This window comes from Lampris incognitus, chromosome 10, assembly GCF_029633865.1.
Source record: "Lampris incognitus isolate fLamInc1 chromosome 10, fLamInc1.hap2, whole genome shotgun sequence".
Lineage (NCBI taxonomy): Eukaryota > Metazoa > Chordata > Actinopteri > Lampriformes > Lampridae > Lampris > Lampris incognitus.
Genome location: NC_079220.1, coordinates 10393503 through 10420499, shown reverse-complemented (window position 1 = coordinate 10420499; position 26997 = coordinate 10393503). Strand labels below are relative to the sequence as shown.

Here is a 26997-nt window from a genome sequence, read left to right as displayed (position 1 = left end):
ATGGCTGAGGAAATTGAGTTCTCTTTTATCGCCGTGGTCCTCCGCAGTGAACCCTGCATTTGCATGTCTTCAATCTCCTCTCCGCATTCACTGTCCTGTATAGGTGCTGTATACACACACTGCAAGCTTGTACATGTAGAGGCCGGCGCCCCCCCCCCCACACACACACACTTGCACACCCACGGAAAATACACACAAAGACGCACTCACACTCCTATATGGGTTCATTTACAGATGTTAAATAAAAGACGTAATAGATGAAGTATCCCTGCAATAAGGACTGCAGTTCAACTTCACATTGATTTCTCTCCCTCTCTCTCTCTCTCTCTCTCTCTCCCCCTCCCTTGTCTGCTCTCCAGCTGCCGCACCAGCAACAGGAAGAGTCTGATCCTGACCACCACCTCGCCAACTCTGCCTCGCCCACACTCCCCTCTGCCCCTCCCTGGACACCTTGGTATGTACACCGCACCACACCACCACCCTGCCCCTGCAGTATGATCTATGCACATCCACGTTTAATGAAAGGATTTGGGAGGCGGTTTAACTCTTATCCCCCCTTATATACTCTCCAAATGATGGGCTCAAACAGGGCTCTTGTGCTTAATGGTCTGTGTAAGGTGCCATCTACTGTCTTAAACCTATAAAGATGTAGGTGCAGTGCCTGTGATGTGCACCACGCCTTCAGAGATGGAAGGAAAGAATCATAGGGCTGAACGATATTGAAAATAATCAGCATTGTGATTGTGGGGTTTTTTTTTGGCGATGTGAATTGCAATTGATAAAAAGGGGCTACGTTACTTCACCAGATGTATGCATGTACTTTCAACTGTCAGAGCTCCATTTACAAAGAATTTATCCTTCTAGCACTGATCAGGGTGATTTTAGTAGAGGAAATAAGGAAGTTGGGTGGCACGGTGGTGCAGTGGTTAGTGCCTTTGCCTCACAGCAAGAAGGTCCTGGGTTCGAGCCCCGGGGTTGTCCAACCTTGGGGGTCGTCCTGGGTCGTCCTCTGTGTGGAGTTTGCATATTCTCGTGGGTTTCCTCCGGGGGCTCCACTTTCCTCCCACAGTCCAAAGACATGTAGGTCAGGTGAATCGGCCATACTAAATTGACCCTAGGTGTGTGTGTGTTGGCCCTATGATGGACTGGCAGCCTGTCCAGGGTGTCTCCCCACGTGCCGCCCAATGACTGCTGGGATAGGCTCCCACAACCCCAATTGGGATAAGCGGCTTGGATAATGGATGGCTAGATGGATGGAAATAAGGAAGTTGATCCGGAAGTCATTTTTACTTCAGGAAGTGCTTTTACTTTAAGCGTAGTCATAACAAAGACCTTGTTAGACTTCTGTCTCTATTAAGAAATGAGAGTTTTAGCCTAATGTGAATGATGGGGCCCAATTTGCATTGCATTGCATCCTTTAGGATGTGGACTACTGCATATGTTTACGTGGCGATGTCTCTTCTGAAACTATGTTGGCCGGCGCTAGCGGACGGGGGTTACTCTGTCCCTTGTGTAACGCCGGCTGTAGAAATAACCTCTTTCACACTCTTTCTCGGTCTCTCGTCTCTCAATTTCTCCTTCTCTGTGCCTGTTGTGTCACGCTCGCAGGGAGCAGCCCTCTGGACAGCCCACGAAACTTCTCGCCGAGCAACCCAGCACACTTCTCATTCGCCTCCTCCAGAAGGTAACAGCTTCCGGGCGCCGCGAATATTCAAGTGCGAGGCACTCGCGTGTGTCTGAGCGCGAGCCGTGTGTCGCCGGCGTGCTCCCGTACTCCTCCTTCAGAACACATGTGAGAGAGAGGTTCAGACAGCGAGGTGGAGAGTAAAGGGATGGGGGAAATTCGCAAGTCGGTGTGAGGAAGAGAGAAAGAACATGTGAAAATTAGACCCAGCTGTGAATCTTGTTTTGCAGAAGGGTCTGGCACCTCCTGCATCTCACGGGAGTCACAGGTTCATGTCTTTTTCAGCGGCTAAGTCATCAGTGAAGGGGTCAGGCCATTCACTGCCCTTGTGTTTAGTCATGCCTCCCTTGTCTTGAGTCGAGAAGTGTGTATGTGAGGACGAATGTGAGTGTTAGCCTTCAGAATGAGGACATTTTTGCAAGGTGAGGACATTTTGGCCGGTCCTCGCTTCTTTCAGGGTCTGTTTTAGGGTTAGGACTTGGGTTTAAGGTTAGGGTTCGAATTAGGATTAGGTTAAATTTAGGGTTAAGGGCTAGGGAATGAATGTAGTCAATGAGGGGTCCTCACAAAAATAGAAGAGAGTAGAATAAATAGAAGTACAATGGTGTGTGTGTGTGTGTGTGAGTGTGTGTGTGTGTGTGTTTGGGTTTATTCTAGGTTATGTGCTGCACTGTGTACCAATTCATGAACATCTTGATGTGATGGCACAGTGACAGAATCCTAGCTATGCATGCGGCACTTTACACTGTAAAAAGTGTGTAGTCACCTGAGGTCCTGACCATTAACATCAACAACATTCTAGATGGGAACTATTTCCTTGTATTTTGGTGGTATTGTTTCCCAGGAGCATTTGTGAGTCAATTTCCATAGCAGACATGGGGACATCCGGGCAGCGTAGCAGTGTATTCCATTGCCTACCAACACGGGGATCGCTGGTTCGAACTCCAAATCCTTCGCAGAAAGACATTTTAACTGAGGCGTTATAACACTCATGCATCCTACGTTTATGGGCTAGAATAAATTCAGCACAATGGTTTGATCCCAGTATGGCTGTATTTACATGGCCGAGACCTTTCCTCACTCCTCGTCCAACACGTGCCATAGGCAGGGGCTGTGCGAGGAGTCCCAATTAGGCGGCTGTCCAGCCCACACTTGCATCACCTCTCCTCAGTGAGACACGGTGTGGCGGATGGAGGCATCGGTGGCATTGCATCCCTGTAAACTCCCTGTCCTCATTTATCAGATCCGTCTGGCTGTCCGTCACTGTGCCGGGCATGCACGGGCACGGTTCATGAACTCTTATATGCCCTGGCTGAGCTATAGGGGCGTTAGCTATCTCAAAATTATGCTGCAAAACACTGGAATGTCGTTTCAGGTGGATTCGGGGAAGTCCCTGTGTAGAGGTGGTTTTGTGTTAGTTTGCAGGTTTTTAAATATTCTTTATGGTTTTAACACAAAATAAACGTTGGGGGGATAAAACATGCATCACTTCATGAATACTTCCTTTAGTCTCAGTAGATGATGGACAGGAAGGTCTCTAAATACTTTGTAGCACGTGTCTAAATTGTGCTTTGAGGGCGTCCGGGTAGCCTGGCGGTCTATTTTGTTGCTTACCGACACGGGGATCGCCAGTTTGAATCCCTGTATTACTCCCGGCTTGGTCGGGCATCCCTACAGACACAAATGACCATGTCTGCGGGTGGGAAGCCGGATGTGGGTATGTGTCCTGGTCGCTGCACTAGCGCCTCCTCTGGTTGGTTGGGGCGCCTGTTCAGGGAGGGGGGGGGGGACTGGGTGGGAATATCGTGATCCTCCCAAGCACTAACGTCTCACTGTCAGAAAAGAAGCAGCTGGCGACTCCACATGTGTCTGAGGAGGCATGTGGTAGTGTGCAGGCAGAGGGGGTGGGCGCAGAGACTGGAACAGCTCAGAAGAGTGGGGTAATTGGCCGGGTACAACTGGAGAGAGAAATGGGGAAAAATCCAAAAAAATTTTTAAAAAAATGAAAAAGAAATTGTGCCTCGAAGCAATGTAAGTTTTTTTGTTTTGTTTTGTTTCAGAGCCGATGGTCGTCGATGGTCATTAGCCTCTCTGCCCTCGTCTGGATATGGCACTAACACCCCCAGCTCCACGGTACATACATACTGCCCCCCCCCCACCCATCCACCTGAAATTAGCACCTCCTCTTCCAGTCTTGGCCTTTCTCAGTTTCAGTCTTTTGCAACTGGTGTGCACAGTACACCCAAGCTCCAGGGTTCAGCCATAAACCCCTCTGAATTACTCACGGAGAGATGTGCACACACACACACACACACACATATACACACACTGTACTCTTATTACAAACGCACTCATAATTGTAGCATATACATACAAAGGCACACTGCAGACTTGCAACGCACACTCATACAGCTCCTTGCACACACACACACACACACACACACAAATACACAAATTTTGTCCATCCTGAGTACTCTTGTGATCTTTTCCCTTAGGTCTTTTTGTGTCTGTCTCAGTGTGTGTGTGTGTGTGTGTGTGTGTGTGTGTGTGTGTGTGTGTGTGTGTCTTGTTGCCTAGCAACACATCACAGGCCTGTTTATCTCTCCCCATCTGGTAATGGATGGAGGGATGAAGAGGGAGGAGAGGGGAGTTTTTGCTAAGTGCCAAGCTGCAGGGATAAGAGAGAAAGGAGAAAAGTTGGATGGGGGGGTGGGGTGAAAAGGCACGAGAAAGAGTACACACTGTCCCACCATGTTTCACCAAAGGCTATATTATACAAAATACAAAATTGAAATAGCTCAGACGGAGAAAGATGTGGCCCGCTCCTTACTCCAGGGTCCCCCGTACCGTGAAAAGGAAAATGTCAGCTCTTGAACTCTGGCTAATGGAGGAAGGACCATTTAAAGTGGTTTCAGAAATAAAGCGTTGACACGCGGTGCGTCAGTACAACAAACAGATAGTAACTCGGGAATATAATCGTCGACGCAATCTGCACACGAGTTCCACAAACACAAAGCAGTCAAAGGGGAAATGGAGAGGCGGCAAGGCATCCGCCCCACGAGTCTGACTTTTTCCCAATTTGTCTGTCACCTGTGATTGATCAGATATTGATCTTGCGGTCAGGGAAATGAATGGAGGCGGCTGCTGCTTTGACTCAGGCAAACAAGGCTGTGAGATGGGGTGTGTCTATAAGATGAATTCACTGGGTCCGACCCCAGGCCTCTCTAGACCACGGTGTTACCCTCTCTGTCTGTATTTGGCCTGATAGAGTAGTGTCAACTGTTTTGTACTCGATGCCCATGTCCTCTACACAACTTCCAAAAGGAGAAAAATGAGGTGGATGATGCTGGAAAGAAATCACCGCATCATTAGTGTTGTTCTATAATAACACTCTATGTCTCTGTTGGAGAGAGAGATGGATGGATGGATGAAGCGGATGGTGGTGTTAAAAAGCAGGTGGACATGATTTCATTGGCTGTGTAGGAGAGAGAGGGAGCCAGTCTGCTCTACTGAAATTTCTATCCTTCCCCCCTTGTGTTGTTTCTAACTTTAACACCACCCGCTCCGCCCTCTCCATCAACCATTTATTTTTTCCTCCTCGTCCGTTCCCTCCAACCCCTCCAATCACCACATGCTCCTAATCTTCTCTATCCACCTGCACACCCTCCTCTGCTTCCTCGTTCTCACTCCCCTCCACCCTTTCCCGTCGCTCCTCCTCCTCCTCCTTCCTCCCACCAGTCCTCCAGCTCTTCTCAGGAGCGTTTGCACCAGCTGCCCTTCCAGCCCACCATGGACGAACTACACTTCTTGTCCAAGCACTTCGGCAGCACCGAGAGCATCACGGATGACGACGGCGGCCGAAGCTCCCCCCAAATGCGCCCACGCTCCCGCAGCCTCAGGTCAGAAGCAGCGCCCCGCCCGAGGTTAAAAAAACAAATACCCGCCTTCACACTCCCAAAACAGGCTTTAATGGGGGCGTCATTTTGGCAGCATCTTGCTGCCAAAATGACAAAATGGTGCCGTTATTAGTGTGATTCGGATAATCTCGTGTGTGTTGTGTTATCTTAAAGGTAAAGTTAAAGGTTATTATACTTAATGATTATGTTTCCGGAAGTGCTAAAACAACTTAAAAGCCTGTCACTGACTCACATGACATGTTTACACGTGCAATATGTGTACCTAATAATTTCAGATTTTATGTTTTGTTGAACTGGGGAAAATGTCACGAGAGGTTCGCAGCATCTTTAACCACAACGTGCAAGAAAACAACACCGTATTTTGAATAGAAAATGCCACATGTGCTCAATTTTTCTCTCTTTTTTTTTCCCAATTCTCATTCTAGCCCGGGTCGTTCCCCCTCCTGCTACGACAATGAGATAGTCATGATGAACCATGTCTACAAGGAGCGTTTCCCCAAGGTCAGACACGCACCCTCCTATAGGTTCGCACACACATTAATATTCTGATCACTGAGTCCGTCAAAGCTGTCTCAGGGTCTTCTCCTTCTTCTTCTTCTTCTTCTTCTTGTTTCAGGATAAAAACATTAATTTCCGTAGAAGCACATATAAATATCTAGCATATTGCGTGTCTTTCTAGTCGAAAGACACATAATCCGTTTATGTTGGATTTCAGTTTTCAGTGGGCTGAAATGAAATTGGATTGATTTAAGGGGTTCAGGGATTTTTGTGTGCGTGATGGTTTGACAGGAGACAAAAAGGTCGTCGAGATCTACTAAAGCTGCGGCAAACTAGATTATGTGTTTGTGCCAAGTCTGAGAGCTTTACCCTGTCACGGGGAGACTCAAGTTTGCTCACCACCTCGGTAAAATGTGTAAGAGCAAGGCGGTGTCAAGTTAAAGAGATTTCTTACTCTGCCTCCCTTTGCTTTGCTCCCCCGTAACTCTCCTCCAAGAGCAAAACAGAGACAAACGTGGTCTGGCCTGGGCTGCCGTCAAAAGGAAATGAGTGAAAGTTTCCTCCGTGATAAAAATCTGCCTTTAGGAAATCGGGCGTTGTAGTCGATTAGAGTTCATTTGAGGTAAAGGCCTGCCTCTTTGAGCTTGCTCTGGCACAAAATAAAGAGAAATATGGAAAAAAAATATAATAGAAGTCAATGTTAAGTTGCAGATTAATGATGTCTGGGCCATGAATGAAAGCACAGCCTCAACTCTCTCCCACATGGCATCTGTACGGAGCCGTGTTAGGGACATGGTGAGGGAAGAAAATGAGGGGGTAGTTTTGTGTTCCCTCGCAAAACTATTGCGTTCCCTCGCAAAAGATAAATAAATAAACCGTTAAAATGAACACCGCCTACCTAACACTGAATGATCTAATGATGATGATAATGATGATGATGATGAATGCAGAAACCAGCCGGAAGTTAGCTTCTTCTTCTTCACTGGTGAAAAAGGTATTGCAAGGGAATGCAAAGTTTTGTGCGGGAACACAAAACTGACCCCTAATTTTTTTTTTCTCACCATGCCCCTGATACGGCTCCGTACATCTGGTCTGCAGGAGAAATATCTTTTTTCTTTTTAAACCGTCTGTCTTGTGGTGTCTCCTAATCTCCTCTTAACACCCCCACACCACTATATCACACTTTGTTTTCCACTCGCCGACTTGGTTCATCACTCCTGTCTGTTTCTACCCGACCCCTTTCCATGGCCCTGCTCTTTTACCAGGCCACCACGCAGATGGAGGGGCGGTTGGCAGAGTTCATCCAGACCTACTCTCCAGAAAACGTCCTGCCCCTGGCTGACGGGGTCCTCAGCTTCATCCACCACCAGATAGTCGAGCTGGCCCGAGACTGCCTGGCCAAGGCGCGTGAAGGCCTCATCACCACCATCTACTTCTTCGAGTTGCAGGAGAACCTGGAGAAGCTGCTCAACGATGTGCGTTAATGAGACACCGTCCATCACGTGCAGATTTTAACAATAAGAGTGATGAGAGATGAACTGATGTCAACACAATGAGTAATTATGGAAGGAACAGTGTGTCTTAATAGTGCCGGACCAGTGTTATAGAGTTAAGACCTTATTTAGTGCCAGTTATAAGTTTAGTTTGGAGTAATTTTTTTTTGTGATAATTTCTTTTTATTTGGGATTGACCTTTATGGCTTCAATACTTCCTTCACACAGTATGTGCAGTACTTCTCTATTATCCAACTTATTTTCCAAATAATCTCATTAGTAAATTCAGTCTGAGCTTCCACTTCCTAAAGAATAAAGGAAAGAGAAAACACAAAAGGAAATTGCAAAAAGGTAAAACAAATAGTGAAAACATCTTTCGTAGTAGTTGGTAGCTGTTAATTTAGGGGTATCGGTATCCAATAGGAGTAAAATGCATGTTCTTGTATCACACAAAGTCCAGTCTGAATGGTGTTACGTACTCAATTTAGTCCCTCCAAACTGTTTTGAATTAGTCTTGTTGGAGTCTCATGGGAAAAGTCATCGTTTCCATCATGCCCTACATTAATCCAATCTACAACTTGAAGGTACTCCATTTTTCAGCTACCGCCAAGTTAGAGCTTTCTTATGAGCAACCAATATTCCATCCAAATATTTCCCTGTAGACCCCCTACTATCAAAGGATAGCTTACCTTAAAGGGTAATACCGCATAATTAAACCCAGTTTATATGTTCAATGCTGTTCCAGGCAAACCCTATCATAGGTAACAGTTCGCCTTATCTTTTCCCACATATTCTCCAGCAGTCTATATTTGTCCCTGGGTAGTTTTTCAGAGCTCGGCGTAAATTCAAAAAGCAAACAGCTTTCATGAGGCGAGAACGTGACAGCAGCAGCAAATTGAGACCGGTTGATTATGTGGTCAATCATGTGTCTGATCACGTGACTCGGCAGAGCGGATAGCGGGAATATCGTCAGCATCCTCAATTCGACAGCCTGATTCACTCACTCTGCTTATTTCAAATAGCCGGGATTCACTTTGTGTGGCTTTGTTTTGTTGCTGTGCTGCGATCCAGTTGCAGTGTGGTTACTACTGTGTGTCATACGGACTGGTTTTTGTGGCTTTTGGCTCTGACCGTGTCCTTTTCTCTCAGGCGTACGAGCGGTCAGAGAGCTCTGAGGTTGCCTTCGTCACGGAGCTGGTGAAAAAGCTCCTCATCATAATATCGCGGCCTGCCAGGCTTCTGGAGTGTCTGGTGAGATGTCACACCCTCACTTCATTCTTCACCCACATGCCCACGTGCTATCACAAGTATAACAAACCAAGAGAGACAACACGCAGAAAACAGAATGACCTTCTTCAAAAATCACCTCATTGTCGAACATCCTGATTAAGTTGCACAAGTACGAGTTATACCCCACATGCCCACTAAAATGGCCCACTCTTGAAATCCCAAACATTAAGACAGATTTAAGAAAGGAAGCCTTTAGCACTGAAGCTCCGAGAGGTCTCTGTCAGCGGTCCTGTACGTGCATGGTTGTCATTTTCACCGTCCCAGTCCATCCCTGTTCTTCGCTGCAGTGAAGTTTTCCCAGTCCATTTTCCTGGCTGATCCCCGTGACATGAAACATATTCAGCTTTTTAAATAAACATGAGCATGGATCCTCATTTGCCAGCCAATTATAAAAATTTAAACACACTGATTTATTACACAGCGGGGTAATAAATAAATAAATGGGCGAGCACATAAAGCTTCCGAAGAAGGCTCGGTCTGTCTGGCTAGTGAATACATTTGCATTTAGATTAGTAAAAAATCCATTTGCTTCGCCAAAGTATTGCTAATACCACAGAGCACGCCCCACCCCACCACCACCACCACTGTCGGGCGGCCTTGAGGCCTGACTCACACGGACCGTGACCATGCTGTCATTTAAAGTTGGAGTGTGCGTGCGTGCATGTGTGTGTGTGTGTATGTGTGTGTGTTTGCATGTGTGTATATGAGCTTGTCTAACCCGCAGTGACTCTGCATCCTCAGTCGCGTCCCCGCTGATGAGTCATCGTACACTGACTCGGTGAATGATAGTGACTGACAGCTGAAATATTGATGAGGAGAACCGATTCCCTCATGTATTTCCACCCTCACCTTACCTGTGTGTTATGGTTAAATCCATTTTTGGCCGCTGTCAGCACCGGCGCCAGAGAAGCCAAGCAATGATGATGCTATAATAATGCAAGCTATGGCAAATATAACAATGCAAGCTGTAACAATAACAACAACAACAACAACAACAATAATAATAACAGTAATATTAAAAGGAAAGGAAGAAGAAGACCAGGAAGATAAACAAGTGCAAGAAGGAGAAAACGAAGAAACGGAGGAAGGATGGCTGTTAAGCACTTTTCTCCAACAAGTGTTTACAGAGCACTTCATGATCAAGACAGACCGAAGCCGAGACAAGATTGCCAGGGAAAGATAGCTAAAAAAAGACAGAAAAAGGCAACCTGAAAGGTAAAGTTGAGAATACAGACCCCGTTTTGGACGAAGGGGAAGTGCTCATCTCTCTTGAAGGAGCAGGTATGAGTCACGGTTTACCCCATCTTTGATAGAAAACCCTGGTTTAGGTACAGGTTGAAAGAAACTTTGTGCTTGCAAAGGGATATTTACACTAGGTTTGCTAGGTTATGATATAACCCCCCCCCCCCCGCTGCCAGCCTAAGTGTGGGGTGATTCTGAAGAGTAGATGCCCTGAAGGTTGAAGTCCTCTCTGTCTGCTTTTAGTCTGAGCCTATATCTGGATTAAGGAGTGACCAGGAGGGCCCTGCCCAGTAAGCTAAGGTTAAGCTCAGGGTCATAATAAGGTATTATGTCATCGTCCTTCAGATGAGAAGTTAAACCAAGGTCCTGACTCACTGTGGTCATTAAAGATCCTATGGCACTTAACACAAAGAGTAGGTGGTGGGGGGGTGTCCTGGGACCCTCTTGCTAGGAGACGACAGCACTAACCACTAAACCACTGTACTACCCCGTAATTAGATGTCAGCATTGCAAATGCGTCACCTTGGATGTTGTCCCCGATCTCATTTACAGGAGTTCAATCCGGAGGAATTTTACCATCTGCTGGAGGCAGCAGAGGATCACGCCAAGGAGGGACACCTGATGAAGACGGACATCCCCCGTTACATCATCAGCCAGCTGGGACTGACCAGGGACCCTATTGAGGGTGAGGCAGAAATTAAGAGAGAAATGAGAAAGTGAAAATTCACCAATTTTAAACCTCATCTATAACACTTTTACGTATTTCTCTATCAGTATAGTACACAGTGAGGACTTTATTGCTTCAGTCCACTACATTACTCATCAGTACTGATTGCACATACACAAAGCCATCGGGGAAATTTCCCATTCGTACCACCACACAGTCAGAATCAACTTAATGGACTCAACATAGCCTGATCACTGACTCCAGTTGATGTGTGTGCGCCTTCAGAAATGGTGAACCTGGATAGTTACGACAGCGAAGGACCGCTCACTCCCGAAACTGATGACTCAACAGAGGTGAGATCCAACCCTACCCCCAACCTCTCTCATCCTTCCTCTGGCCACCACTTCCATATCACAGCCGTCCACCCTTTCCCTCTATTTCCCAAGATAAAGTGTAATGGTCGAGACTGCCAACGGCGCTATTACTGAAAATGAGTGCTTCATCTGCTAATGAGTTGGCACACACGCATCCATCCAAACGATTGAGCTGATTTGCTTTGCTTAGCATCTGCGGGGGAAGATGCAAAAGGATATCCCCATCTTTGAAAACGCTTAGGTTTTTCTAAAGGCCTCAAAATGGGCATTCTGTTAGGCCTGTCTCCAGCTGCCTAAATTTAGCTAACTAGACAAGAGAGGCGAGAGCAGAACTGAAGATTATGTACCCTCATCTGTCGGGATCGTTTAAATCTTAATAGAGATGAAATAGAAGTCTCAAACCAGCAGAGCGGGAGGGGTGATGCCAGCCCTTTTAAAGGGAGATTAGAAATAGCTGAATGGTAGCAATTTGCGGAACAGACTGAACTGTTGTGCTAAACGGTTTTGCTGTCAGTTGTGTTGTGATGGAAGCATCACATTGTATCACGTTGAAAGCATGTGTTGTATCACGTTGAAAGCATATGTTTCTCACCAAAGCACTCTGATCTTTGTCCTTCAGGGGAAGATCAGGACCATGAAGCCGCCAGGCGAGGCTGACTTCCAGACTATCAAGCTGATCAGTAATGGGGCTTATGGGTGAGTGGAGGGCATAGAGACCGTTTATCAGCCTTGTGTTCAAGACCGCCCAAGGGGAGACAAAGTCCAGACCAAGTCTTTAGGGAGGCGAGTCCGAGCGAAGTCTAAGACTTTAAGGTGGCAAGTCCAATTCAACACCAATATGCAGCCAAAACCATGTAAAGACTGATACCAGAGCCCTGCAAGTCCAGTTAAACACCGTGACTGTAACTGTAGCAGTTTGCTACTGTTGTAAAAGTCAAAATTTCACGACACTGTAAAATTTATCTCAGCTTTTTCCCCCCTGTACTAAGAAAGGAATGCTTGAGCTTCCAGGTAGCATAGCGGTCTATTCCATTGCCTACCAACACAGGGATCTCCAATTCGAATCCCCGTGTTACCTCCAGCTGGGTCGGGCGTCCCTACAGACACAATTGGTCGTGTCTGTGGGAGGGAAGCCGGATGTGGGTATGTATCCTCGTCACTGCACTAGTGCCTCCTCTGGTCAGTCGGGGCACCTGTTCGGGGGGGGGGACTGGGGGGAATAGCGTGATCCTCCCATGTGCTATGTCCCCCTGGTGAAACTCCTCACTGTCAGGTGAAAAGAAGTGGCTGGCGACTCCACATGTATCGGAGGAGGCATGTGATAGACTGCAGCCCTCCCCAGATCAGCAGAGGGGGTGGGGCAGTGACTGGGATGGCTTGGCAGAGTGGGGTAATTGACCGAGTATAATTGGGGAGAAAAAAAAAAGGACTGCTTCAAATTCCAATTTTCCAATGATTCAGAGATATAGATTAATAATAGTTAAAATAATAAATGTTGATCTCATCAAGAAAAATTTGGCATTCATTTCAAAAATAACAAAGAAGAGTGAATTAAAGTTTAGTTCTCGAGGTGTCTGGGTAGCATGGCAGTCTAATCCATTGCCTACCAGCACGGGAGTCGCCGGATCGAATCCCCGTGTAACCTCCGGCTTGGTCGGGCGTCCCTACAGACACAATTGGCCGTGTCTGTGGGTGGGAAGCCGGATGTGAGTATGTGTCCTGGTTGCTGCACTAGCGCCTCCTCTGGTCTGTTCAGGGGGAGGGGGATCTTCCCATGCGCTATGTCCCCCCTGGAGAAACTCCTCACCGTCATTTGAAAAGAAGCGGGTGGCGACTCCACATGTATCGGAGGAAGCATGTGGTAGTGTGCAGCCTTCCCCGGCTCGGCAGAGAGGGTGGAGCAGCAACCGTGACGGCTCGGAAGAGTGGGTTAATTGGCCAGATACAAATGGGGAGAAAAAGGGGGGGAAATCCCCCCCCCCCAAAAAAAAGTTTTGTTCTCAAGTGGAGTTGAAAATTGCATTTGACCAAGTGAAATCCAAACCATTATGCTGTTAAGTCTGAGATAAGTCTGAGACTTTCAGAAGGTGGACTAGAGACCAAGTAGGATGTTGATCATGACAGTCAAACAGGCCGTGCTCACCTCCGTCAGTCAGGCATGGTCATGGGTATGGGGTGCTTCTCACCAACACTACTGCATTTGCTGTTGTGTTAAACTGGAGGATCATTGTGTGTGTGTCTGTGTGTGTGTCTGTGTGTCTGCCTGTGTCCCAGCGCTGTGTACCTGGTGCGTCACCTGGAGACTCGCCAGCGTTTTGCCATGAAGAAGATCAACAAGCAGAACCTGATTCTGAGGAACCAGATCCAGCAGGCCTTTGTGGAGCGAGACATCCTCACGTTTGCGGAGAATCCGTTCGTCGTCTCCATGTTCTGCTCCTTTGAAACCCGTCGGCACCTTTGCATGGTTATGGAGTACGTAGAAGGTGAGACCATCTTCTGTGTCGGCCTGTGCTTGGTTTTAATTCTGTATGTGGTGATATTTTATTGTTAGTGTGCCTGGAGTAAACCCCGCTAGGCATTCATCTGTGTGTGGACATTGCTCTTGTGGAGTACACACTCCTCCCATGCTTCTCCACCTCCATTCACACTCACATTATCATTGGTCAACTAGATCTAGATGCCATTTTGTGTTTATAAGTTAATATATCGGGTGATTAACTATGTCATTTTTAGATGTATTGTTCAGTATTTGTGCGTGTTTTCATTCTGACTCCACCATCCTTTATATTTTAACAGTCATTTAGCTGGTAGGTGTGTGTGTACCTATACTAAAATTAATAAAAAAATGGGCAATCTGTGTACAGATTTCCTACATATAGCCTCATTTACATAAACTCACCGAAAGAATAAAATTGTCACCATCCACATGATTGAATAAACACTGCATCCGAGCACACCGTCCTGTTGTATATGTTCTCGTCAAACTAAATGGGAAATGAAATGGCCTGGGGCTGAATGCACCATGGGTTTTATTTTATCGATGGTAATTCCCAACGTCAGGGGCAAGACCAAGCAAATAATTGATCTTCTTGACAGGAGGAGACTGTGCCACGTTGCTGAAGAATATTGGGGCCCTTCCTGTAGAAATGGCCCGCATGTACTTTGCTGAGACGGTCCTGGCACTGGAGTACATACACAACTATGGCATCGTCCACCGCGACCTCAAACCGGACAAGTAAGGCCCAGTTTGCGTTCAGATTTCCAATGTTGCAAGGTGCATACTTGTAAGGTATATGAACGAAGGCGCCTGGGTAGCGTATGAGTCTATTCCGTTGCCTACCCACATGGGCGTCGCCGGTTCGAATCCCAGTGTTACCTCTGGTTTGGTGGGCGTCTCTACAGACACAATTGGCCGTGTCTGCGGGTGGAAAGCCAGATGTGAAGAGTAGAGTAATTGGCCAAGTACAATTTGGGAGGGGAGGGGGTGAATGAATGAATGAATGGCTTTATTTGTCTTATTATTGTTTTGTCATTTTAGTTTTATTTCTTTTATTATTTGTTGTATTTACTATTATTATTATTATTATATTTGTTTTATTCATTTTATAAAATGAGCCATTAGTTATTCATTATTATTTTATTATTATTATATTTTTTATTTATTTTATAAGATGAGCCATTAGTTATTTATTATTATTTTATTATCTTCGTTTATTTTATTATTATTATTATTGTTATTATTATTATTAGTTTTGTTTATTTTATAAGATGAGCCATTAGTTATTTATTATTATTTTATTATTGTAGTTTATTTTATTATTATTGTTATTGTTATTATTAGTTTTATTTATTTTATAAGATGAGCCATTAGTTATTTTTCAACAAAGTGTAATGGAATCAAGCACACGTGCAACTCTGCAGAGTGAAGTACTTTAAACATACAGCGAGCCCTGAGTACGCTAATGACCGACAATAACTGACTTCAGATTTTATTGCACCTCATTACAGACACTGCCGTTGCTGTTTGTTGATTACAGTGATTATCTATTTGTTGTTTTGTTTTGTTCTGTTTCATATATCCTGAAGCCAAAGGAGAAAAAAAATTCAATTTAAATTGCAAAAGCAGACAACAAAGATTGTGGAAGCTGACCGTTGCCGTCTCTGTCCCCAGTCTCCTGATTACCTCCATGGGCCACATCAAGCTGACAGATTTTGGCCTGTCTAAAATAGGACTGATGAGTCTGACCACCAATTTATATGAGGGACACATAGAGAAGGACACCCGGGAGTTCTTGGATAAACAGGTATGATTGAAATAACGCACACACGTGACAGAACAACCGTTACACATTTGCGCTCCACAGTGCACAATTCATTGGAGGCAGTTCTACCAAATAACTGCAGCCAACCTTTTGGTTTTGCTGTCATGGATAATTCAGAGCAGCGGTTCGAGTCTGATCTGTGTTTTCTTATGAAATAGAACAGACTGTCGTCCCTGGAAGACTTGATCAAAGGAGCATGGTGTAATTAAAATAATCAAATATGCAAACAGCCACATTCTTTATTAATATGTCTTTCGGCAGTATTACAGTACTTTTTCTACGGTCATGCAGAGAAGATGCAGATGTGAAAATCCTCTGATGCCTTTTATTCTCATGCAAACAAATTCTCTGTCGTTTTGTGCCAGGCGTGTTCAAAGCTCAACCACATGAAACAACCGTCACCTGACGGAACAATAAGCCAGAGTTTCCTTTGATGTTTTAATCGTTGTTTTTTTTTAAATTTTGGGTAAGGTTTGTTTTCTCAAGCCTTTTAGCAGCGATGTTTTAAATTGAACCCCTGTTATTTCCTGGCTGTCCGTGACCACGGGCAAAAACCGTTTGCGCCGGCTTCATTACCCATCTGCACTAAAAACAAACAAAAACAGGGCCTTGAGCATGTCTCGGCATCCGTGGCGTGATCTCAGCTGGTTAAAACACACATGTGCATTCTGATCATGTGCCCCCCCCGCTTAGGAAATCAAACCCAGTTAGCAGCTAAACCGAGTTTATTTCCCCCGAAGCGATCTAGACTTACATCAGTGTGACCCGGTGTGTGATGATGCAATTCTTCCTGAGATGGAACCGCTTCAGAGGTGTTGTTTTAGCGTCGCTTGAAAACAGGTCTAGTTAAGAAACACTTGGGAGTCAGGCTAGCAGAAATGCCCAAAGCTAGAATCGTTTGTGTGCAGTGTGGGAAAAAAAAATTGCACAACTGATGCACTGCCACATTTACAGGTTTGCGGTACTCCGGAGTACATTGCCCCAGAGGTGATCCTGCGTCAGGGCTATGGGAAACCTGTGGACTGGTGGGCCATGGGCATCATCCTCTACGAGTTTCTGGTGGGTTGTGTACCTTTCTTTGGAGACACACCGGAGGAACTGTTTGGACAGGTCATCACAGGTGAGGGAGTTCGGGGCCAGGGCTGAGTCGGTCTTTTTAGGCTAATAAATGATATACACACCACTAACGTGCAAGCAAACTTACATGTTTCACATCCTATCTCTGTGTAGCGTCCCCTCCTTTCTATCATTAGGTCTTCCGACCTTCTCTTTGCAGACCTGATCACTATCCCTCCACTCCCCACTTTCTCACATCTCAGTTTAACCCTTCGTTTGTTATGTTTCCTAATGCCCTGTTTCTCCTTCTGCTGTGCTTTGTAGACGACATAGTGTGGCCAGAAGGGGATGAAGCGCTCCCTGCAGACGCCCAGAACCTGATCTCAACACTACTGCAGACCAACCCGCTGGTCCGGCTGGGCACCGGTCAGTGAGCTGGGCACTTACTCAGTATGGGGCAGCGGGTGGTCATGGTGTTTAAACCCTGATAGGTTTAAATGCCTATTGTGTCTATGGGGGTCAACGTCTAAAGGTCAAAGTGCACTTGGAACTGAAACTATTTGCACAAGAAATTGTTTGATACTGATACTGACTGACCCCTTAGTGGCATAGCATAAGCTTGTGAGAGTTGCATGTGTGTGTGTGTGCGCTCCAAGGCAAGACCATGCTTCCATGGTATAATACTACAGTAAAAGGTAAACGTAATTGTTGTTCTCAACTTGATGTTTTCTCTCTTCCACCCATCCTTCTCTCTCCCTCCTCTTCTCTCTTCTTTTCTGCCGTTGGCCTCCAGGTGGTCCTTTTGAAGTGAAGCAGCACTCATTCTTCTCAGAGGTGGACTGGAACAGCCTCTTGCGACAGAAGGCAGAGTTCATCCCTCACCTAGAGTCAGAGGAGGACACCAGTTATTTTGACAGTAAGTCAGCAAAAAAACCAAGAAGAATTCTGGGGCCTCTTATGGGATTCTGGACATTCAGTACTATATGAGTATGGTAAAAGTCCTACTGATAAAGACTTTTGGACGCTTCGACAATCCCTCAACCACCCACTCCCATTAGGTCTGTTGTTGCCATGATGCCCTCTAATGTTGCATTTTTAGACCTAAATATACATCATCAGCATGTACAGGGCTTGCCTGAAAAGAAGCTTTGAAAGAACACCAGCCTTTCAGTGCAAATTAGCTGCTCTTTTGTCAGTAAATCTGGGCTAATGTTGGTCATAACATGTCTGTGTGTGTTATTGTATGTGTGTGTGTGAGAGAGAGAGAATAGAGAAAAACAGAATAGAATAGACAAAAAGAGATAGGAGGGAGCTAGTGCCACTGATTTTGGTCTGAGTCTTTCAGCTCCTATTGCCGCCCTCCCCACTTTAAATCTCTGTCATCTTTTCGTCGCCTTTTCTCTGTCAACAGCTCGATCTGAGCGCTACCATCACGTCCATTCCTATGACGAGGATGACACCAATGATGATGAACCTGTGGAGATCCGCCGCTTTTCATCCTGCTCTCCTCGCTTCAGCAAGGTCAGTCCCCGCGGCAAGACGTGTTGCTGGTCGACCCTACTCGATTCGTACAGTTCACTCTGTTTTTTGCTTGAGTAATGTGGGAAAGATCTTATGGCAAGATTGACTGTCCCAATGCCTTTGAAAAGCAGAAGAAAACCCATCCAAACACAGACTTGGGACCGTGTTGTTGCAAGACAACAACACTGCGAACCACTAAGAAGAAGATATAATATATTTGAACTAGAAGAGTGCATTCAGTAGAGCCAGGCATATCTCCCCTTCTCTGGTGGTCACACTTGGACGAAAAACCAGCTGAGAAATTAGCACTCAGCTGTGGTATAAAACAGGTTTTTCAAAGGTTTTGAATCACCGCAACGTGAGGTCCTTGATCATACAGTCATAACTGTGCACAAAAATTATTAGGCTGACAGGCCCAGTAGTAGTATGTGAGATTAGCAGCAGACATGGACAGAAAAACCAGTGTTTTTCCTGCCATTATGATAAATTTGTGCAGCGCCCAAGTTGATTGAACGGGAAATACGGGAAAAAAAGTTTTAATATGCAACGCTCAAGCTAAAAAAAAATTACCTAATAAAAACGTTTTGCCTGTCGGTCTGTGGATGTGCAGCCTCCTAGGCGGACCCTCGCATGAATGTGACCAAGTCTAATATGAACTTGCTCTTTCCAAAAAGGAAAGGCTTGCTATGCGACCATTTTGGTTTGACCCTAACCCTGTCTTTATTTTCATAATATAATAAATCTGGGTAAACCGTTTACACTCGCACACATGCAACTCACATCTATGGTTGACTCAGATCGGTAGCAACAAGAATATGCAACACTTCCTGTTTTGACTGCAACCTATAGGAAGTTGTTCCTTTATAACTTTTGCATTTTTTTGGATTATCAAAATTCTTTTAATAAATTTTGATCATGTCAGTGCCTGATCCGAGTCAACTGTACATGTGAGTCACGCATGCGCATGGTTGACTCACATCGGGCTGCGACAGAGCAACGTTGGTCGAGCGAGCTAGAGAGTGAATGAAGAGAGGGAGCAGTGGTAGCGAGAACAAACATTTTTCAAAGGTTCTGAGTCACCACAACCATGAGAGGATCTTCATCATACAGTCATAACTGCACAAAACATTATAGGCTGATAGGCCCAGTAGTTTGCAAGATTAGCTGCAGACAGACAGACAGACACACACACACATGCACGTGCACATGACCAAATACATAATCCCCTCCAGGCTATCCGCCTGACGGGGATAATTAACAAGGACACACTGTGATTGATGTGAAGCACCACTCTTACATAGCACCCCTGGTGCTGTGCATGTGGTCAGCTCCCCCTTATGGGGAATCTTCAGTCTACTTAAATGAGTGAGTGTGTGAGTGAGTTAAAAGCTGGGTGCATGAGGTGCTTTGCAACTAAAAAGTGAATGCCATCCTCTTATGTGAAACCTGCAGGTGTACAGCAGTATGGAGCATCTGTCCCAGCTGGAGTACAAACCTCCCTCCGTCACCCGACGAGAGCACAAAGTTCCCAGGGAGGAGCGGATGGCCAAAAGAGAGAGCCTGGGCAGCCTCACCCTCCGGGACAAGAGCTGGAGAACCGGGTCTCCTGAGATGTGAGGGTGGCCTTTGTTTGTTAAACTGGCACTCTTAAGGAAACATGACTTTTATGAATTCATCAGTCAAATATAAGTTCAACAGTGGAATTTATTAAGTGATTTTGGAGCAAGCCTATGTAGTATAGTGTAAGTCTAAAGTATAAGTAAGATTTAAATCAAAGCATCCAAATTAGTTGCGGCTGGGCACAGTTTTTCAATGGAGTTATAGGGGGAAACTGAACAGGAGCATCAGACATGTTTAAACAAGTATAACTGAACCCACTTATCTAAACCATGTGTTTGGAGCTAAAAGGTGCAAGTTAAAAATTATTACCAAAAATGTCCATTACAATGGTCCATCATTTGAGCTACTTCCTGGTTCAACCTGCATGAATAACTCTCCTACTTAACATAGGTACCCATGCATCCATGCAGTTTTGTTTAGAATATATGTGGCTCACTTTTATATAAACTATCATCCTGGCGTCCGGGTAGCATAGCGGTCTATTCCGTTGCCTACCAACACAGGGATCGTCGGTTCGAATCCCCGTGTTACCTCCGGCTTGGTCAGGCGTCCCTACAGACACAATTGGCCGTGTCTGCGGGTGGGAAGCCGGATGTGGGTATGTGTCCTGGTCGCTGCACTAGCGCCTCCTCTGGTCGGTCGGGGCGCCTTTTCAGGGGGGAGGGGGAACTGGGGGAATAGCGTGATCCTCCCACGTACTACGTCCCCCTGGCGAAACTCCTCATTGTCAGCTGAAAAGAAGCGGCTGGCGACTCCACATGTATCGGAGGAGGCATGTGGTAGTCTGCAGCCCTCCCCGGATCGGCAGAGGGGGTGGACCAGCGACTGGGGCGGCTCAGAAGAGTGGGGTAATTGGCCAAGTACAATCGAGGAGAAAAAGGGGGGTTGGACTATCATCGAATATCCACATCTTAGTAAAGCTGCAGTAACAGCTGCATTATCTCTATTATGAAGATAATTGGGTTAAAGTGGACTTGTTGAAACATGTCTGACACTCATGTTCAGTTGCCCCATAAGATGCAGTTGTAGAGCTGTGTCCAGTGGCGATTCCTGTGGTAGAGTGGGATGGGGTCGCACCTGCAAAAACTATGACAACAAGACCCAGGTTGAAAAAAATGGATGGGTGTAAATGTTATCGCACTTCTGTCTTGCTATCCAGGAAGCGTCTGTCCTGCTCAGAGTCCTCCTTCACCGAGAGTGACTCCAGTCCTCCCACTGGAGTCCGCCGACGCTTCTCTGCCCTCATGGACACGCATCGTTTCACCTCTCCTTTGGAGGTCGACTCAGAGCTGTCCATCCCCACCAGGCAGCCACAGGTTAAGGCCAGGGGTGCATCACTGGAAGGAGCTATGGGCACCACCTCCAGTCAGGGGGATTTGAGGCCCATTCCTAAGGAGGGCAGTGGGCTCACAGTTGGAGGTAAGAGGGGATTGTGGCAGAACTAAAGGCTAAGCGATCATGTCTTGATGTGGCTATGGTGTGAAAAAAGGGCAAGACATATCTAATGTATGCATGCTGTTCACTGTCTCCTCCATACCACAGACAAGCTTTTGAGGCCTGCTGATACTCTAATGCCTCTACCAGGCACTACTGCTGTATTAGGGGCCCCAGATCCTCTGGGGCCACGGGGGGCCACCACTGACCTTGTCCTGCGGCGGGTCCGCCATCAGCAGCTGTCAGCAGAAGGCGAGAAATGCAGCCCACGACCAGGAACAAAAGTCATTAAATCTGCCTCAGCCACCGCCCTCTCCGTCATCATTCCTGCAGGTGAAGACACGCTCTTGGACAACTTACAAATGCAACTAGCTGTTTGCTATTTCTTTTGTCGCGGGTTGTCACATTGTAGCAGTTACAAACAATGGTCATACTTGGTCAGACTCAATTGCTTTAATGTATCCTCATTTAATGCCTCCTCATTTTCACCCTTCACTTCACAGTGGAGCAGCATGGCACCTCCCCTCTGGCCAGCCCTATGTCTCCTCGCTCCATCTCCTCCAATCCTTCTTCCCGTGACTCCTCTCCCAGCAGGGATTACTCCCCCTCGGTCAGCGTGCTGCGCTCCCCCATCACCATCCACCGCTCTGGGAAGAAGTACGGCTTCACCCTCCGAGCCATCAGGGTCTACATGGGGGACAGTGATGTCTACAGCGTGCACCACATGGTTTGGGTGAGAGAGCAGTGCTAATGCCATGGTTGTTGTTGTTTGCAAAGACTCTATAAAAGGTAAACAATCATGATTTTTCAACATTATCTCTATCGGTATGTTGTAAGGATAACACTCCATTAGGAGCCATAATCTGAAACACCACTGAAATGATGTCATTGGCGAACTATCCGTGAACGGGAAATCTTTCTTCCTGGTTTTCCGATTGGTTGCATTGTATAAGAAAATGCAAATAACAACGCTACATTATACAGTGGTATGAAGCATTGTAATTTGCATTTTCTTATACAATGAAGCCTATCGGCAAGTTCAGAAGTAAGGTTCCACATTCACGGATTGTCCACCCGTGACGACACCTGTGGACAAAATTTCAGCAGCGTTTCAGACACACACAGAAGACTGCTCAGTATTATGGCCACCAGTGGAGTGTTATCTGTATCCTATGAAGATGATGTTGGAAAGCATGATTGTTTCCTTTTAAGAAAGGTAAAGAGGGGGATGATGAAGTGTATGATGCGGTTTTCTAGCTATTATGTTATTTTAATTGAGAAGGGTTTAATTGATGGTTTGTGATACTTAATTGAATCAGAAAGATGAACACAGCTGTTACCTGAATGGCCTAAGCTGTTTGTTTGACAGCAATTTGTTCTAATCACAGCATGTGGAAGATGGCGGCCCTGCCCAGGACGCTGGACTTAATGCCGGTGACCTGATTACTCATGTGAATGGAGAGTCGGTCCATGGTCTGGTTCACACAGAGGTGGTGGAGCTCATCCTCAAGGTAAGAGAGGAAGGAGGGAAAAAAAGGAAGAAAAGATTGACAAAGTGGGCGTCTGGGTAGCGTAGTAGTCTAATCCGTTGCCTACCAACACTGGTTCGAATCCCTGTGTTACCTCCGGCTTGGTCGGGCACCCCTACAGACACAATTGGCCGTGTCTGCGGGTTTGAAGCTGGATGTGGGTATATGCCCTGGTCGCTGCACTAGCGCCTCCTCTGGTCAGTCGGGGCACTTGTTCAGGGGGGAGGGGGAACCGGGGGGAATAGCGTGATCCTCCTACGCGCTACGTCCCCCTGGTGAAACTTCTCACTGTCAGGTGAAAAGAAGCAGCTGGTGACTCCACATGTATCGGAGGAGGCATGTGGTAGTCTGCAGCTCTCCCCGGATCGGCAGAGGGGGTGGAGCAGTGACCGGGATGGCTCAGAAGAGTGGGGTAATTGGCCGAATACATTTGGGGAGAAAAAGGAGGATTGACAAAGTTGTTTGTCTGTTTGTTTGTTGAATAAAGGAATGAGATAACATGTACTAATATGAAAACATAGCCTAGAGGATTTATCGTTCCTATTTTACTCTGTAGAGTGGAAACAAGGTGACGGTTACTACAACTCCCTTTGAGAATACCTCCATAAAAGTGGGTCCTGCCCGAAAGTCGAGCTACAAATCAAAAATGGCACGACGCAACAAAAGGACGGCAGCCAAGGAGGGACAAGAGTAAGAGACAGAAAACTATTTATGCCTTAAAGCTACACTATGCGACTCTGGCACAGTAGAGGAGCCCTTTGTGAGAGTTGCCTCCTAGGTGGCTTTCAACATGTATGCCGTAGGCTGCAGTGGCGTACAGTAACAAAGACTTGACACCGAAATGACTGTTTAATTTGCCCCCCTCCATATATTAACCGATTCAAAACTGCTACTGAAGATTCGTTAGAGCTTGTCTGTCCTGGGTGTGCAAGACCCCTTTGTGTTGTTGCTGGCAATGTCACAAGAGCAGACATAGTATATATGATATGCAAGAAGACTGGTCACACCAGACCACGAGATTCTAGCAGTGAAAACTACTTGCTGTAATGCAACCCCAGTAGGTGCAATTTGTTCTGCATAAACTCAGGTATTACCTCAAGTCAATACATGGCGGTAGACAAAGAATAAATGTTTCGGAGTCAGGCCTTTATTGCTGTCTGCCTCTGCAGAAGTACTGCTCTCAGCCAATGCATGCAGCTACTACACCAAATCTGCAAAGTGTAGCTTTAAAACATGAGACTACATATGTACTTCATTCAACGTGTTTTTGTTGGAGGCCCTCCTCTCTTACTGTTCCTACACCTCGTCATTGTAATTATCATTAAATTTCTCTGTGTATTTATTTATTTATTTATTTATTTATTTAAATTTCTTTCAGAAAGAAACGTGGTTCGTTGTTCAGGAAGATCACCAAGCAGTCCAACCTGCTCCACACCAGCCGGAGCCTCTCCTCTCTGAACCGGTCCCTGTCGTCTGGAGACAGTCTGCCTGGCTCTCCCACCCACAGCCTCTCCGCCCGCTCCCCCACTCAAAGTTACCGCTCCACTCCTGACTCCCCTTACCTGGGTGAGTGTGGACTGACATTTAAAACAAACTCTTTACCAAACACGTCATTATTTTTTCGTGATTTATGAGAACCAAGACGATTGATGATTGACGGCACACAGACGGGATGCATAGCCACAGTTAGAGATAGATTACCTCATTGCTGTATAGCTTGCAAACAGCTGTTTTTCCAAAACGCCACTATGTCTCTCACCTTTTTCTTCAAAACAAATGCACAAGCCACCTGAGGATGAATGTAGAAAAACTACCGCTTTTGTCCACAGGCGCACGCACACAAATTCAGCACAAAAAAAAAACCAAACTCCTTGTAGCAGCTTTAATAAATGGTTTGAATAATGAATAGCTTAATGTTTATTTCCTCTTTTTTCTCAGGTACCTCCTCACAGAGCAGCTCTCCAGCCTCCAGCACCCCCAACTCCCCCGCTGCCTCCCAGCACATGAGACCCAGCTCCCTGCATGGCCTCTCTCCTAAACTCCACCGACAGTACCGCTCTGCCCGCTGCAAGTCCGCTGGCAACATCCCCCTGTCCCCACTGGCCCATACCCCTTCCCCCACCACTTCCTCTCCCCCGCCTCTCATTGGCCACACGGTGGGCAGCTCCAACACGACCCAGACATTCCCCGCCAAGCTACACTCCTCACCCCCTGTGGCTCGCCCACGCCCCAAGAGTGCCGAGCCACCCAGGTCTCCTCTGCTTCAGCGAGTACAGTCGGCAGAGAAACTGGGAACTCCACTCATGACTTCCTCGTCTTCATCATCGTCATCACCCTCTCCCTTGACAGGAGGGGTATCCATGCGTAAGCATAGCCTGGAGGTGACACATGGGGACTACCGGAGAGAGTCCTTCCACTGTGAGCACAGTCTGCAAAGCCTGTTGGAGATGGAGGGAGAGAACGGACCGGCTCCCCCCTCTCCCTCGTCCTCGTCCTCCCCCTCGCCCCCTACGGGAGGAGAGATTGGAAGTTTGAAGCCTGTGAGGAGGCTGGGAAGGCAAGAATCACCTCTTAGCCGTGACACACTGCTGACAGAGAGAGAGAAAGACACCCACGCCACAAAGTCTGAGACCCAAACTCCAAGCATTGCAGCTAAAGTTGAGTCCAAGACCAGTGCTGTCAGCACAGCTGAGACATTATCATCTGCCGAGGCTCCCAAGATTAAAACAGGTCCAGCTTCAGTGGAGACGTACTCTAGTCCAGCGTTGACTCCTGCTACAACACAGGTCAAGCCGAGCCCGGGGGACAAATTTCCATGTGCAAGCACGCCGAGCTCTGAGATAACAGTGACCAAAAGTAAGCCCAGTGACAAAACCCCAACCACAGCAAAGAGCTTGCAGTCACAGGACAGTAAGCAAAAGAGCGCACAGACAGACAGTAGCCCAGCAGCTACTGGCAAAGGGGCCTTGCAGAAGATAGCAGTCGTAGAAAAGTCCAAGCAAACGAAAGCGACAGAGGCTGAAGATAGCCTTGTGAAAGGAGGGGTAAGTGGCAGTGGTAAAGCAACGGAGACCACCAGGGTGAAAGGTCCTGCACCTTCGGTTCCAACTGAAGCTCAAGTCCAGGCTGCATCCCCACCCACATCCACAGTCCCAGCTGTCACCCGACCCAGAGCAGAGAAGCTATCAGGCCCGTCAAGTAGCTACCGAGGCGCCAAAGAGGAGAGGTCCCACCTGGAAGTCCTGGAGGAGAACCCTATGTCTCCCACCTCCACCGCAGCCTCCCCATGCTCCAGCAAGTCACGTCCTGTGTCCCCGGGTGAGAAGGCCAGCTTTGTTACCCAGCTCACGAGTGTGGCCAAAACTGTCCTCGGGCCTATGAAGGTGGGGTCTCAGGATAGTACCAAGGGAAAGGACACCCCCAAGGCAAATGAAGAGAAGCGGTCAAGCACAACGGGAAAATCGGAGGCTTCTTGTGGGGGTGGTCCTCATATGAAACGGGGGGCCCAGGCAGCATCTGCGGTGATTGCTAGCACAGCCCAATCTGACAAGGCAAACACTCGGAGCTCAAAGCATCATTCATGATCCGAAGGCATAGGAGAGGGATGGGCTCTCCTACACAATGCCTTTTATGTTTGAGAGAAGTCTGTAGCATTGGAATGCCACATATCAGCAATTTAAAAGACTGCCAACCCTTGAACAAAGGGAAAACATTCACGCCTAAAAAAAAAACAACTACCAAATAGATTAACATATCGATGAGACACGTTTTGAAGAAAGGTGCATCAACTGCTGTTCACAGATGTGTGTGAATGATGTTATATGTGTGTACTCTTCACCACAATGTGTTGTATATAGTGAAAAAAGCATACTGTATGTCTTAATGCATGTTGGACATTGTACATGAAAAAAGGAAGAGACTATATAGAGAAGATAGAAGTGAATATAAAACAGACCTTATGGTAGTTAACACTGTGAACATCATTTCAGCAGTCCACAAAATAACATGCTGTTACTGCACGTGATAAGGGCATTAGTCAATCAGTTCACTCACTACTAATACCAAGTCTAGTGCCATCTTTTAGCTACACTGAAATAGTGAAAGTGCACCATGTTTCTGCTCTGCATTTAGTAACTAAAAGGGTTCAGACACAGAAAGAGTTGTCATATTATGTATAAATGACGACCTGAAAGGATTTAGTTACATACTGCAAGTCACAGTTTGCAAACCTGTCTAAATATAGTCCTATGGAAACCAAACTACTTGCAGTAGACAAAGGATAGATAATTGGTTTGTTTGGGTTTTTTTTTGTTGATCTGTTTAAGGGCTGAATTCAAGTTGTTTTGGGGT

The 26997-nt window shown here is 46.5% G+C and overlaps 1 protein-coding gene across 1 annotated transcript; it reads left to right on the top strand.

Moving 5' to 3' along the window:
- On the top strand, window positions 1-26231 carry LOC130119239 (microtubule-associated serine/threonine-protein kinase 1-like). Its single transcript, XM_056287685.1, has 26 exons — window positions 1-46; window positions 287-454; window positions 1609-1684; window positions 3745-3817; window positions 5423-5583; window positions 6027-6102; window positions 7365-7574; window positions 8742-8843; window positions 10677-10809; window positions 11077-11144; window positions 11785-11861; window positions 13440-13648; window positions 14262-14400; window positions 15337-15469; window positions 16442-16607; window positions 16868-16969; window positions 17337-17459; window positions 17955-18064; window positions 19517-19677; window positions 20844-21082; window positions 21227-21451; window positions 21622-21851; window positions 22507-22629; window positions 23204-23337; window positions 24026-24213; window positions 24586-26231. The coding sequence occupies exons 1-26, from the start codon at window positions 1-3 to the stop codon at window positions 26229-26231; spliced, it is 5118 nt and encodes a 1705-aa protein (XP_056143660.1).
- The last annotated feature ends 766 nt before the right edge of the window (window positions 26232-26997 follow it).

Bases quoted from the DNA above. Each gene is read 5' to 3' on its own strand.
- LOC130119239 (XM_056287685.1), top strand. From the start codon at position 1: ATGGCTGAGGAAATTGAGTTCTCTTTTATCGCCGTGGTCCTCCGCA. The intron at 3,818-5,422 runs GTACATACATAC...TCCTCCCACCAG, and splicing joins CTAACACCCCCAGCTCCACG to TCCTCCAGCTCTTCTCAGGA. The intron at 24,214-24,585 runs GTGAGTGTGGAC...CTTTTTTCTCAG, and splicing joins TCCTGACTCCCCTTACCTGG to GTACCTCCTCACAGAGCAGC.